This window comes from Camelus ferus, chromosome 6 (genome assembly GCF_009834535.1).
Source record: "Camelus ferus isolate YT-003-E chromosome 6, BCGSAC_Cfer_1.0, whole genome shotgun sequence".
NCBI classification, from domain to species: Eukaryota; Metazoa; Chordata; class Mammalia; order Artiodactyla; family Camelidae; genus Camelus; species Camelus ferus.
The window spans coordinates 54,994,498-55,009,714 of NC_045701.1; the positions used below are offsets into that span (position 1 = coordinate 54,994,498).

Genomic DNA, 15,217 nt, shown 5'->3' on the forward strand with positions numbered 1-15,217 from the left:
TTCAATTACTTGGTTTGGGCTGGGATCTGGGCATCAGGGTTTTTTTTAAAGGCTCCAGAGGGGGTTGAATGTGCAGCCAAGGTTGAGAACTACTAGCCTAAGACAAAAATGTGGCAGATAAGACAAAAAATGTCCCAGAATGGGAGGTGGAATGAAGAATTTTTTTATACCTGTATCTGTTGATATAGATAGTCAGTTCTCATTATTTGCAATGATGATGTTCTGTAAGGTCACTGGGACATTGAATTAGCAAACACTGAACCACTGCTGCTAGGTATTCACTAGGTTAGGTTCCCACAAGCCTCATCCCATTACCATCAACCTATCAATACATAGTTTTGTTTTATGTGTCTTTAAAGCTGTCTTATTTAATACATAGTGTTGATTCATTAACATTTGCATTCAGGGCCAACAGGACTCTAACTCACGGAAGGAAGCTTATCTAATACATCTGTTTTCTCCCTAAGGCACAGTGCAGCCCCTTGCACCAAGGAACAGTAGCCAGAACCTCAGCACTACGCTTGGGGGTCATTTTAAATAGTAAAATCACCAATGAAAAACACCAGAGTTAGGAAAACATGGTACTAAACAGACCTTGAAAAGGACACTGGTTTCCAGTGTGAGAGCTCACACGGGAAGGCCAAGCAACCAAGGCCTGTTCACCCCAGCCAGGGACTCATGTTTTGCCACTCTGTGCATGTCTGTGAATGATGACGAAGATGCTGCGAGCATTGATTTTGGGTTACAATAAATTTTTAGTAAATAGGTGAATTCGCAAATACAGAACCTGTGAATACGGAGGATCAGTGGTATATAAGACATAATAGAGGAATAAACACACACTGGACAGCTTGTATGACAGGTGAAGGGGGACCCAAAGGAAACTCACCCATGGATCTGGGCTGGCTGTCTGGGGTCAGCCCAGCCCTCCTGATCGCCCTCCAGCCCGTTCTCTTTGCTGCCGGGATCTGAAGTCTCCAGACAGCCCTCTCCACCTCATATCCAGTAAGAAATGAATGCTGTTCAATTCCTGTCCTTAAACTAGAACAGTCCTGGGGGCTGAATTATGCCAGGAACCTCGTGCTTGCAGTGTCTCTGGAAGTCTTTTATTGCAGGACTGATTTATAATACCCAAAGAGATGAGAGCAATTACGTAAACGCTGTTTCTCTGGGGTAGAGAAGAACGGTACGGTTTAAATGAAAAATGCAGTGCCAAGTCAAAAATTCAAATCGTTATGTGTAATTACAGACCACAGTAAATCAATTTTACAAACACAGTACCAATCTCACTGTGTTCCAGCACTCACAGGATCAGGTTGTGACAGTTTAGAATTCGAGAAGAGGCTGAAGGTGAAGAGACAGTGGGAATTGGGATGTGTGAGGCCTCAGTAGCTGGTCTTGAATCACATGGTGATTCAATTAAATATAATTAAGAAACCAGGAGAGCCTAAACCATTCAATTTCTCTTAGTTAACCCCCCTCCAAAAATAATCTAATTAGCAGTGTAAGCTCAAATTGTGGTTTTTTTGAATGGTCATTTATGTGTATTGTTACACTTGACATTTAGATTGAATGCTTTAATGAAAACAAGAACCAGTTCCTTCACCAGTAAATTGCCCTGCTGGCCGAAATGCTGAGAATCTCCAGTTCTCATTCTTCTATCAAGGAGCTAAGTTAAGAATTAGAACTGCATAATACATTTCTTATTATTTATAACCCTTCTCCTAAAACTAGAAAGAAAAGAAAAAATGATTGCTGTTTAATCAAGACCAAGTTCAGAGTTTCACACTCTGAAATCCTGGCACCGGTCCTGCATTTGGCTAGTGCAAATGGTGGCAAATTTGGCTAGTACTGCCTGATGGCAGTAGGATTTAGGCATCTTCTAATGATGTTGATCCTAGCCTAATCAATGTATTTAAGATTCACCTTGCCCTCTTACCTGGGAGGCTTTTAAGCTCCAGCGGCAGTAAAGACTTTGCCCATAGTTCAGCTCAAGACAAGAATTAGTAGACAAGGTTCCAAAATACCCTTTGTAAGCCCCTTTTAGATGATTGACCCCTTCTTCTCTGGACAAGCACTGATAGTGATTGATTCCGTGATGATTTATCCAGTGACCCTGACTGTGGCCTTGGGACTGATGCTCTGAAGGGGGTTTGATTGCTGAATCATGAACCCCTGGTTATTCGGCAGTTCCAAACTTGGATTGCTTGGCTGGTACTTGCACTGTCAGCAGCCTGAATGTGTTAAGCACAGGATGGACAGTGCATTTTTGTAAACCTACGAAGCACTTCCTGGATAGACATGTGAGCTAAGGTAATAGCAGTTACAATTTGAGAGTTATCTTTTAAGAAAGGGGTAGGAGGGAAGTTTTGTCACCAAACATCTATCTTTCTGAGTTTCTCCACTATCTCTCCTCCTTAAACACAATGACTGGAGCATTTTTATGGATACATTGGAAAATGAAAAAGGAAATATCCACTTCGATTCACTCCTGGGCACTTGCTTGACTCAGTTATTTACTTGGTGTCACAAACAAAATGATTCAAATACTATAGCTCTGTTTAAACTCTTCATTCTCCACGAGGATAGAAATTCCATGAACAAACCTAAGGATTAAGAAACCTGGGGGTTAAGTACACAGAGATATAACTATAGATATGAAAAGAAAGTGCAGAAAAGGAGAAGTTTACATGGTATACAGGAACCTTAGAAATGGCTGGGGTAACCCCCCCCCTTAATTTGGCTGAACCATCTGCTTCAGTGGTGTCAGGTTACTTCCATAGTTGATGTACTGGTTTCGATAGAGAGGAATGGGAGGATTTGGGCTGTTTCCTTTTAGGACTGCTTGAGTTGAAGTTAAGCTTGTAAGATTCTACTGATTTCTATCAAATGTATATATTGGCTTCTTGTCTAACTTATTTTATAAATAATGATGATGTAAAGTCAAACAGCAGTTATCTAAAATAGATTTTTCTACTGGATGACACCCAGTTTTGCCATTATAGAAACTGACAAAAGAGAACAAATGAAATGTACCCAAGATTAATGCAGCAATAAAAGTCTGCCAGAAACATTTTCATTTACTTCTTAAAAGCCCAAATGTTTAAGTGATAATGTGAAGGCAGAAACCTACATCTTTGCTCTGCCCAAAGGCTGAGCCGTCTGTGGAGTAATAAGGGCTGACGCCAGTGACAAGGACTCACATCATGGAAGAGCCTCTCCAAGTGCTTTTCCCTGCATCAGGATGCGTTCCCTTCAATACAGCGTGAAAATGAGACTGAATGGGGAAAAAGTGGTTTAGCAGTGTGTGTCTGTCAACCTTGTTGGGATGTCCTTGCAGCTTTGTTTTCTTCTGGAGTCTCCATTTGTTTCGTTTTGCTGTGTAGACGAATGTATACTTTCTCTTCAGAGGGTGTGTGGCTTCCTCCTGGGGCTAGTCGGGAACACCTGGTCCACCCAGCACATCTTTGTTTTGCAGTGTGCTCTTTCTTCTTCCCCCAGAATGAGGTGGAGTCTGAAGCTGTTTGGGGAATCATCTTCTGGTGTCCAGATGTTGTGAGCACTGGTTTTCCAAACTTTTGGGCAAGAAGCAGAGAGCAAGCATGCAGAGTTGAGGCATATAACCTTCCAGATTTGCTTTTAATCTATTCCCTAAAGCAATGAGGCAGAGCATGTTAATTTTAACCTTAGTAATTAATACGCTCCTTCCCCCCCGACACAAATCTGTTCTTGGCCATAAATGTGACTGGTGTTATTTTGTCTTTTCTTTGCATGATGTCACTGATCAAATACTCTGGTTTTGTTTTTTGGACTTTTTAAAATGTATTCTTGCAGTACTATTAATCTTTTCTTCCCCAAAGATTCCCACCACAGGGCCTCAGATTACTGGTCGTGGCACCACAAAACCAACTAAAGAAGAGGAATCCAGGGTCTAATATCATATCACCACTGAGCCTCGCTAAAATGTTGGCTTTTTGTTTTTTAAGCAAACACCTAGGATTATACATACAAGTGGAGTGAGCAGTACTCATAGTTAATAGAAAGCCTTTAGTAGCAGTTCCTTAGATGCTCTGAAATCAATGTTCTCAGAAGAAATTCTTGGGATGGAACTGAAACACTACTGTTAGGCAGGCCTAAACTAAAGGAATGAACAGAACATTCTCTCCAATAACTTTGAAACAAAGGCTATAGCTATTTTATAGCTGCCAACAGCTTGAGCTCTTTCTCCTTTAAACTTGACAAGGATCAACCACCTCCTGCAGCAAAACATAAGAATTGTACGTTGCATGAGCTTTCAAATTGGTGTATTCAGCAAGGTTCTACCGATACTTCTGAATTTTTTCTGGGAGTAGGTCTAGGAAATATTGTTAAAGAGCACCACCAGCAACACGTGAGTGGACTGCTCCCTGTGCTTTGTCGTGGCCTTTTGACACACACAACGTATATCATCAGAGTAGGGAGTTGGACAGGACCTTTTAATTCAGGAAAGAAGTTCTAAGTATTTTAAAATAATATGCAAATGTTTGGTTTTCTCATTCTACTTTTTAAAAATCTCTAAACTGAAATGAATTGATTTTGTAAAGTTTAGTTGTGCTAGCCACCGCCCTGAGTTCTATCACATGAGCATCTAGAATTTGAAAAATTAACGAAGCATCTGTTTTCCATGAAAAGGACAGCTTCTTGAATGAGAAATGGAGAGACTGGCTTGGGAAGAAAGAAGGGTGAAATTGCAAATCGTGTCTCTGTGGCTGAATTCAGAAGGGCCTGGTGAGGCTGCAGAGCCCAACGCTGAGTTGAGAAGACAGGTTATTGGGTTTGATGAAAGAGGGTGACTTTAGGAGTGCGGGCCCCCTTAATGCACTTATTCAAAAGGAGGTCAGCTCCAGCAGTCTAGATCCTAGACTCCAGAGCAAAAGGCTAAGCCTGGAAATTAGTAGAAACGCACAGTGGTAGCATGAGAAGTGGGGGCTGACTGGCTTTGAGGAGGTAGTGTGACTGTGGAGGCCGTGCAGAAAATTTTAAACATACGAGTTCCCGAGGCCACTGTGCAACTCAACAGACACCACAGAGAATAGCCATCATCTCTCTCATTTACAAGAGATTAAAAAACTGGAGTCCCCATAAAACAGTGATTGTACTTGGAATCTGATGATGGGGGGAAAAATGACAACAAGAGCAATGACTTCAGCAAATATAAATGAGTTTACCTAATGAATAATAATTTTAATATTTTCTAGATACATATGAAAACCGTTTATAGCACAGCATTTCATCTTCTGATCAGGCCCAGGGCACACAGGGATTCTTGGGTCCTCCCACCACCCAGGGGCCCACAGCTCACAACATAGGAGTTAATGAATTATATAGCCTTTCAGGGTCTCCGGCTCTGAAATGTTATTAATCTATGCTCACAGTAATCATTTTTAAGCGTTATTTGCATTCATTGTATAAATATAAGGAGAACGAGAAGTAAGTACACAGTGTGTCTTCGAAAGACCTCCACTAAAGTTTGTTAGGATAAAGGTTCAGTGTAAGAGCTGGGCGTCAGTTGTCTGGACTGTTCGTTTACAGGATCACTGCTCTCTGACGGGAGGTATGACACTTAACCTGACAGTGACCCAAGGAGATCGCGGGGCCAGTATCCCAAACCTTCCTCTTTACACAAAACCTATTATTTGTTATATTAAAAAGCAGGAAAAGTAGTTATACCCAATTTTCTTAAAATAGTCTATCCTTTAAAGTCTTTTCCTGAATCTCGTTTCAATAACTAAAAATCAAGATGAAGTCAAGTTTGGTCAAAGAAAAGGGGAAAGCAATCTGATTTCCAGGTTTTCAAGAAAATATAAGAACAGGACCCAGTGCCAGGTATCGTATTTCCCCCTAAAAAAGTGTTGAAAGGAGTCTCATTAAAGATGCTTGGAGATGAAAAAGAAATCGTAAGGTTAGTAGAGGTCAGAGAAGCCGGCTGGCCCCAAATGCTGTGACAGAGTTCACTGCCAGATTAGAAGACCCTCTGTATTGTACTGTTTCACAGCTGTAACAAGATTATTTTTAGCTGCTTTTCATATATTTCAACTAGACTTACTCAATATTTATTATTTATCTTTGGTTCACTGGAATTCATAAATGTTCCAAAGGTTATAGCATTCTATTGTCACATGTACGCATACATACATACATATTCATGTGTACATGCCTGAAATTTCCTGTAGAGAGTCCTAAAAATAGAAGTGATATTGACTCTATACTGTACACCACATTAAGTTTTAGCTTCAGTTTTTTTCAAGAGCAAAAGAGTCACAGTTTTGCTCCCCAGGGAGTTTTTAGAGTGAATTCGCCCTGAAACATGCTGTCCCTCCATCCTCAATGTTTCAAAGTCACAAATGCAGTATAAACTCAGGACCTCAACTCTGTGGGAACTTGCCAAGTTCTGATCTGTAGGGAGATATTTTCAAGGTGTACGTCATTCTGCAACATTCGAATCTGACTCTGGGGCAGCTGTAAGCCTGAATGGAGCATTCGCCGTTGTCAGCCCCACAACAGTCAGCGGGGGAGAACATTCAAAGGTCCACCTCTAGCTAGAGCAGTTCTGGGACAGCTCACACAGTGGGAAAAGCTTCTCAGATGTCTGCTCTCACTGCTCCCCTCTCCCTACTCGTAGGGAAAGGAATTTTATGTATTTATTTCTTTGTGCCTGCATGTCCATTCTTCCTCTACTTAACGCCACTTCAGATGTGTCCTTTTGGTTGAAAAGGAAACGGAGCGATGGGACAGCCGTCAGTCCTCTGCCCTGGCCACCTCATTCATGCCACCACTGTGTGGCCTGTTTTATCACACTGTCTGTCCGTGGCGTTTATTATTTCCTTTGCCACTTTCTGCCAAACAAAGTACTCCTGGCACACAAAGTCACGCCAAATTTGGCTCTGTGGTCACTATGGCCTCTACCTGAAGACTTGTCTTCACCCCAAAGTGGCACTGTTGGCAGGTCCCCTGTCACCTGCTTCGGTCTCCTTCCCACAGGAAGGTGAGCCTGTCTTGCCCCTGGGCCTCAGTTCCCTTTGGAGAAATGAGGCATTTACTCAGCACTACTTGGCTTTGATTTAGGTGTGGCGTCCAGCCTGGCTTTAAACCCACAGCCCTCTCTGCAAATCGGAAGCTTAGTGTGAGGCATTTTGCTTGGTCACTACAGCAGGTTTGCTCCTAAGGAGACATTTCTGAGTTTGGTACCAGCTGTGGGAAACTATGCTCCAGACAGGGTGGGGCCTTAGGTAGAAAGTCCCTGGGAAAAGGCCCTGGTACCTCAGGTAGAATTGATTTTTTATTAGAGGCAGAGACCAAGTTCATGCCGTAGTCCCATGTGATTTCAGTCAAGCTCAGGAATATATAAAGAAACGGGTGTAGGTTTCTATGAATAAATCCCTGTAAGTCCCATTAAGTTAGGTAAACATCTAGTGGATTCCTTGGACACTGACAGCCTCCCCAAGGATGCCATCAAAGGGAGGGAGCATGGATTTTAAGAAAACTTTAGGTGGAAAGAAGCAAATTGGCTTCATCTAATAATGGAATTCAACTACTATCTCTGTGTTGTATTATTCTCCACATCCAAAGACAGTGTGACCACTCATGGTTATAGATTCAGGTACCATCCCTAGCCAGGCGGGGTGCTAAGGGTGCCACCAGCTCTGGGCTGTGTGTGTCTCTTTGGCAAGGCCTGTTTTTATGGTTTCAGGCTCACTCTGATCCTGGCTGTGAAGAGCCCCCACCACCACCATGTCCACTCTGGGCACACGTGGCTGGCACCATTCAGAGCATCCACCAGGTATTCTGAAATGGTCACAGAGGTACCAGAAAGCAAAGACATCTAAGCTGGAGTGTCCCCCACCCAGGGCAGCCCTAAACAATTCTGCCCAAAGTTATATAAATACTTATACAGGGATGAAATGAATTTTCTGGATGTCTGGCATTTCTTCCTATTGGCTTCTCTCTTCATTTTTGCTGCTGCTTCCTTTTTCTTTTTCTTTTTTTCTTTTTCTGCTTTTTTTTTTTTTTTTCTCTTTTTCTCTTGCTATTTCTGATCCAACCAGGTAGCAATGCATTTTCCAGGAAGCCTTTTAAAATTGTTTCCTCATTTGTCCATTTAGTGGAAATGCAAGCTGTTTCACCCTGTTAGGATCAAAAAAAAATTTTTTTTGAACAATGTTCCCTTTGCATATTTTGCAGTTAGATGATAATTCCTTGTCTTTGATAGAATCTACCCAAATTAGAAATTTATCAGGTTATAAATACTTAACTCGGCAGCTCCCTTTTCTCTTCTTTTTTTTTTTTTTTTTTGTTAATGAGGTTTCTGGCCCTTCTGTCTGATTGTCCCTCTTTCACACACAAGGCTGCCCTTCTGGCTACAGGAAGCCAAACGGACAACAGAGAGTTCCATGCTCTCGGGGCCTGGTTAACACTAGCTGTCCCTGAGCCGCCTGCCCAAACCACTACTGCCCCAAACACACCTTTTGCAAACACTCAGCCTTTTGGCTGAGTCTTTTATCTTGGGCTCTGGTCTTTATCTTTTTAAGTGGGGGCAAGGGAGTCTGCTGTTCAGGCCTTATGTGGGTGCCGCCCTACCAGAAACGCAGTTTAATAAAAAGCAGAACTTCTTACGTGGGGATGTCAGGTCTGCGGACTGAAAAACACAGAAAGATTAATGCCAGCAGAGCCATGCTAGTCCAAACTTGGGAGAGCAAACACCTCATTGGAGGGGATGGAGCCTGAGATGCAACTTAATGGCTTCCCTGAAAAATGTTTAAAAATGCACGTGGCCCAATTCCATGTTAGTCCTACAGCAGTCAAAATAAACTGGACCTGTCAGGAGCCAGTGCGGAGAGAAGGTTATGAATAGACTTATTTTGTAAAGTTGTCACTTGACACGCCCAGAAAAACCAACCAAGGGTAACGTCGGCTCCCTCAGCGTTGATTTTGGTTAAATCCCTCCCTTGAATGACCTCAATTTAATTTGGCGAGTTATGTGAGTTTTGTTGCTTTTTCCTAGTTTTCTGGAAAAGAAATTAGAAATGGGGGCCGCGCAGATGTTGCCCGCAGTGCGGAAGGGCTGAACATGCTGGTAAAAACCCTTCCCAGTTTACCAAGAGCACCCTTCCGGCTTCTGAATGAAAGCCTTGTTACCTGGAAGTGTTTTCAATATAAAGTTTGGCACTAAGCTGCGAAGCCAAGGGGAAGAATCGGCCCTTTCACACGCAGCTGCCGACCTGTACCCTGAGGTCCGTGTTAGTGCTGGGCCCCTTGCTGAGCCTGCAGCCCCTTCGTAGGTGATAGTCCTCTGAGTCCTGGTTGGAAGGAAGAACCCACTTCTAACTCAGCCCAGCAAAGATCCTCAAGGATGACCAGCCTGCCTCCCCTTCCAGAAGTCCACCCTAATGACATGGGTAATGGGTTTTGTGTGTTTCAAAAAAAAAAATTGTCCAGCACATGTTTGATTCACTCTTGGCAGGTGGCCACTTTGCCAGGCTGTCAAGCTTCATCTGATTTATGACCCTGCAGCTATGAATCCTGTTTCTAGACTTAGAACTAAAACCAGATCCCGACCCACAAAGTCTGAGGCTACATGTGGGCACTAGAGGTGTAGCCTCCTTGGAGAAACTCAACCCACCCAGAGGTACAGACAGCATCCTTTATAACCACCCCGAAGGGAAGGGCCTGGCCAGGCCTGTGTCCAGCCTGCTGCACCCCCTGCTGGAGTGGTCAGTTAGCACCATTGCTCAGGGTTAAGAGGTACTGTGGGTTCTTCTGCAGCCCAGGCTCAAGGGGGGGAATAACCTATTTCATTTTATTTTTTTTTCCAGTTCTCTCAGGCCAGGCACACCACAGCCCTTTGAAACGATCTGTGTCCCTTACCCCACCCATGAATGTGCCAAACCAGCCTCTAGGACATGGATGGATGTCTCATGAGGACTTACGAGCTAGAGGACCCCAGTGCCTCCCATCCGATCATGCCCCCCTGTCTCCACAAAGCAGTGTAGCCTCTTCAGGAAGTGGTGGGAGTGAACACTTAGAAGATCAGACCACTGCTCGTAACACATTCCAAGAAGAAGGTAGTGGTATGAAAGGTGAGTGACTAAACAAGAAACCACTGGGAACAGAGTCTCTCCCTTTATTTGGAGTCAGAAGGGTAAAAGGAGAGGTAGTCAGCGAGGAAGAAGGAGCCCGCCCTGCCCTGGGCTGACGGGTCTGACTCCTCCCTTGCCAAGCTCCAGGGTTGACCACGGCGGAAAGGGCTCGGATTCCCCTTCCAGGGCTTCTTGCCAAAACCTGGGAAGCAGGAACCAGAGCAAGAGAGGTCAACGCCCTCCTTTTTTTTTTTTTTTTTCCTTTTCCGAATGCAGTGACCTGCAGACAATTAGATGAGTGGCAGCTGACGGTGATAGCATGCACTGTTTGCGCGGACTTCCCTCCTTGGTCTGCCCTGTTGGCAAAAACGCTGAGCTGCTCCAGCCTTCTACCTCACTGCTTTGGCCAGGGAACCATCAATAATCTAGCAAAACAAACCACAGGATCTTTTTAAAAGTCTCTCTTAGTGTAGAATTGTAGTAGTGCTTCCTTTCTCTCTCCCTTTTCCTTTGATACCCTGAGAAACCTGCAAACCCTTTTCTCTGCATCTGTTTAAGGGACACGAAAAAATACCACCGAGACTCCCTGACAGTGCTTTAAGCGTGATAACAGATTTGCATACAGGTGATAAAGGCCTTTTGTGCAGCACAAATAAATATTCCTACGTTGCGCTGTAAATCTCTCCCTTTCTAAAGATACTCATCAGAAGATAGAGATTTCCAAATTCCCCATGACGGGTTCAAAGAGGATACATGCAATTCTGTATTTTTAGATGCCAGTTGTTCAAGGGCTGGGAAAGCCTTAGGGAAAGATGCTCATCAGAGACACACTAATAACAATTTTAGATGGAAAAGCAAGAACTAGTTGTGCTCCTGGGACTGCGATGCCGAGGGGAGGCTCTGAGAGCACCCTCGTTGCTGACATGAAGCGTCCTGAGGTTGTGCTGTTTTTGATCTTTCCTTTGAAAAGGATCTGTGTTGACATAGGAGGCTGTGTACCAAATCCCCTTCCCACGGCAGAAGCATAGCACAGACAGATGCCCAAGACTGCCCAGTTGCTGGTTGTAAGTGAGCACCGGGCTGAAACATGGAGCCTGTCAGCCAGGTGAAATGAAGCTGCTTCCCTGGAGCAGTTCTTGAACCTTCCTCCCTCTCAGCTACTCAGGCCTGCACTCCACCCCCCCTCCGCCCCCAACTACAGTTGGTGGTGGATAGCATGCTGCGTGCCCAGTGTGCGTAGGATGGGTCTCCATGTTTTCCTCTGGTGATACAAATGGGTCTTTAAAGGTGTTTAACAGGCAGCAAAAACAATGGCTCCTTTTAGCACAGAGGGGATGTATCCTTCTTCCTCTTTCACAGTTGTCGGGGGACTGTGTCATAGTTTTGGAGACTTACCAAAACCCACTGTTGAGTGTATGCTACATGGTGCTGGCTCGGGCAGCTGAGCCCCGGGTGATGGGAGGAGGCCCAGCTGTGCTCCTGGTAAGCCTGGCTGGGCTTCGGGCAGCAGGGCAGCAGAGTATCTGAGGGACCTAGGGGGCTGCAGACAGCGTTGCTCTGGACTATCTTCTTTCCTAGCAAAGTGGAGTGTCTGGATGGATGGTTTCCAAGAAAGTGTATGTGCAGTTCTAATTGGTGACCGCGAGAAGGAGGCCCGGCCCTTGTGTTGAAGGGCCGAGGAAGGCCCTGCCTGAAGGCCATTCTCCAGGGTGCAGGCCTCGCCCAGGGGCCGCTGTCTGGTTGCAGGAGCTTCATTATCTTTTCTTTCTTTTTTCCTTTTCCTTTCTTTTCTTTGTTTTCTTTTTCCTTTGTGTTTTGTTTTGAAGCCTTCTTTTTACCTTAGGCATGCTCCAAAGGCAGGTAAAAGTGTGCTCACTGCGTGCTGGTCTCCCGAGGTAAAAAATGAGTAACGAGAGCACATTTTTAAAGAGAAATGAATGAGAGAAAATGGAATAAATGTCCCACCCCTGCTTTAGAATAAAAGCCAAAATATTCCAAAGTTCAAGGGATAGTCCATGTATCAGCTTCTTTTAGAAGCCCTTCCTTTAGAATTGATAAGAACTATCTCCTCAGAGCTGCTCAGTCAGAAAATGATGCAGACAAGACCTTCTACCCAAGATTTTCTTTAGAGGCTCAAGACGTGTGTTCAGAAAACAAGCTATGTGGTGACAGGACTAAACAGGGGACCCTCTTCTAAGTATATCCACTTTCTGCTGACCTAGTGAGCTGTCCTTCTCCCTAAGAATTGCTGTGAGATTCAAAATATAAAGTCCTTAGCAAATTAAATGGCAAAACTAATTTGAAGGAAGAAACATGATAAAATGATGTAGGGTTCACATGTGGAAAAGTATATTTGCGGTGCAGCCTACAGGTCCCGCAGCAGAAATGTCCCGCACCCCAGAGGGTCAACGGCCAGGGTAGTGTTCAGCACACATACCCCTCCCCCACCGTACCTGGCTACATCTTCACTAGAAGCCACCCCTGAGAACTCCTGCCGTCAAGCACTGCTCAGGGTGGCCTCCCAGGAGAGCCCAGGAGAGGCAGCTCTTAACAAGCCTATCCTGAGTATGTCATCCTGATTCCTCTGTCCAAGAGCAGACGCCAGTTTAACTTTCCAGGTTAATTCATATTTTTCTGAGAACTGAAATCTGAAATCAAATGAAGTGCTTTTAAAGAGAGCCAGCTCTTCCTCTTGGATTCACATCTCTTCCTTTCTGTGACCCAGCCTTTTGGCAGGAGTCTTCAGCCTTTTAAAGCTACTTTCTGGTCCACCTCATGATGCCATCATCTAATTGCTATTTGTCTAGTTTTTAGACACCCAGTTTACGAGAACAAGAGGGAATCTGTAGTAGAATTTGGGAGAGGTCCAGATCTCCAGGAGCTGTGTGTCAGTCCTCACCCCACACCTTGGGAAAAGAATACAGAATTCCCATAATTAAGCTTAATTTAATGTGAATCCATCCTTCTTGCTAGCAGCTGTGCATACCTTGCTGAGACACTGTGTTCATCCGAGCCTTCCTTTCCATCCAGACAGACAAGCCAGATTTGGCTACACATTGTCCTTTAGGAATGGACCTCATGGGTCAAGAGTGTGAAATAAAGCTCACGGCCCAGCGTTCCTGATCTTTTTATTTTTCACAAACATCAATCTCTCCCTCTTTTTGTCTTGGTGTCAGCGTTCCCTGCCAGGGATTGTCCCTAAGTTCTCTCCCAAGTAGACCAGCTCCTGCTCTCAGAGGATTAACATCATCTGCCTGCTTTGTTTTTCCTTTTATAGTAAATACCCATCCTGAAGGCTTAAGTCAGCTCTGAAGCACAGAGTGGATGTCCCTGTGGGATAGGGATCTCAGACTAGTATCTCGGGCTAAGGGAAGAATGAGACCGGCTACTCAACTAGAAATTAATGAACAGACGTGGAACATTAAACAGGGATATGGACGTTTCCTTTTAATATGCCCCGTGGAGGCTACTGGTTATACAATTTGGACTAAATATGTTGATTATGGTTTCTAAATTCAGTTGTCCTTGTTCTTTGCAAAAGCTTCACGGTGACTTATCCCAGGGGAAGGATTCTCGATTCTAAGTTGGTACTCAGTTATATCCTTCTTTCCCTTGGTATCGTGTGAGTGGAACATCTCTCTTCCCTCTTTGCTCATACAAAGCCTTCCGGCGGCCGAGAGCGGGGAAAAAACATTCCCATCCATCGCAAAAAGGAAAAGGAAATAGAGAACAGAATTTCATTGGTATAAGAAGCACATTTGCCCCTCATATTAGCATCATGTCCTCAGAAATTTTGTATGAACCCCACGCCTAAAGACTTTTCGGAAGGCCAGGGTTGTTGATGAGTGATGTGGCTGTGTACCATGGGAGCAGAGACAAGGGAAGAAAGACTGATTGACAGGTTTCATTTTTGTCCTCATCAAGTCAGTTGACTTTCTTGAGCACTTGCTGAGAGAGGCTTTGGCCTAGTTACTGGGGAGACAGAGGTGAAGGAGATGATTCCTGCATCAAGGGACTCACTATCGCATGAGCAACAAACAGGTCCCTGATGCACCTGCACAGCTGTGAAAACATCTTGTCTTGGATGGAGACTTCCCCTGGGTCAAGGCCGGTACCAACGAGGGCCCTAATTCAAAGTGGAGGGAAGTCAAGGAAAGTTCCTGAAGGGGACGAGGCCTGGAGCTCAAACTCAGAACATGACTCCAGGTTAGCCAAATATACAAGGTGTGGGAAGGGCATTCTATGCGGAAGGAACAGTATGCGTCAAAGCATGGTGATGAGACAGCTTGACCAATTACATCCTATGGCTAGAGTGTTAAGGGCACGTGGGAACAAAGTCTGGAGAGGGAAAAGCTGGATGGTAGGCTTTGCAAAAGATTTGGGCTTTCATCTTGACATTGAAGGTATTTAGTAGCAGAATGACCTGCTTAGATTTGCACATTAGAAACAGGCCTGAGGCAGAAATGTGGGAGACATATCAATCAGAGCAGTTACAGGGGACTCTGGATTTGGAAGCCAGCTAAAAGGTGGGGGTGCGTCAGTAACTGAGTAGGAAGTTGAAGTTGGACCAAGCCAAGCAAGGGAGAAGAAGGAGTGTGTTCGTGGGGGTTTCATAAGATAGATTTGAGAGTGCTCTCAATTGAATGTGCCCTAATTGAAGGTAGACAGTGATGGAGCAGGAAGGATTTAGGACAATGCCAAGGTTTTTGCCTGGGACATCTGGTAGCCCATGGTGTCATCTATAGCAAAGAATAAATAGGAAAAGAAACAGGCTGAGGAGGGGACAGCATGGGGCAGGCTGAGTGTGGGAATCCTTTAGAAGATTCCAGTGGAGGTGTGCCAGCCAGGACCACAGTGCACCATGCTGTCCCCTGGCCCAACCTCCCTAAGAGCCCTGGGTCCTCTCCTCACCTGCACCATTTAAGCATCCAGCCTGCCCATGATAAGTTCATGTGGGGGATTCACTAGACTCGTGGCTGGTAAGACCTTGGAGATTTGGGCTCCTAAGAGTGAGAAGCTCCGTGACACTTTTGCTGCGGTTGTTGGTGTGAAAGGGGTAGAGATGGGGGCTCTGTTTCTCTTGATAAGAACTTCAGCCTCAC

The 15,217-nt window shown here is 44.7% G+C and overlaps 1 protein-coding gene across 5 annotated transcripts in view; it reads left to right on the forward strand.

The window, feature by feature from the left end:
* The window catches only part of SAMD4A (sterile alpha motif domain containing 4A), a 203,578-nt gene that overhangs the window by 141,263 nt on the left and 47,098 nt on the right, over window positions 1-15,217 (forward strand). For 4 of the 5 annotated variants that reach the window (XR_004320712.1, XM_032482073.1, XM_032482074.1 and 1 more), the window contains one exon: window positions 9,852-10,115. The exons of the other annotated variant lie outside the window; for it this stretch is intronic. Coding sequence is in view for 3 of the 4 variants with exons in the window: in XM_032482073.1 (XP_032337964.1) it covers window positions 9,852-10,115 (264 nt within the window). In the remaining variant the exon portion in view is untranslated. The remainder of the gene's footprint in view (window positions 1-9,851; window positions 10,116-15,217) is intronic. 5 annotated transcript variants of the gene reach the window in all.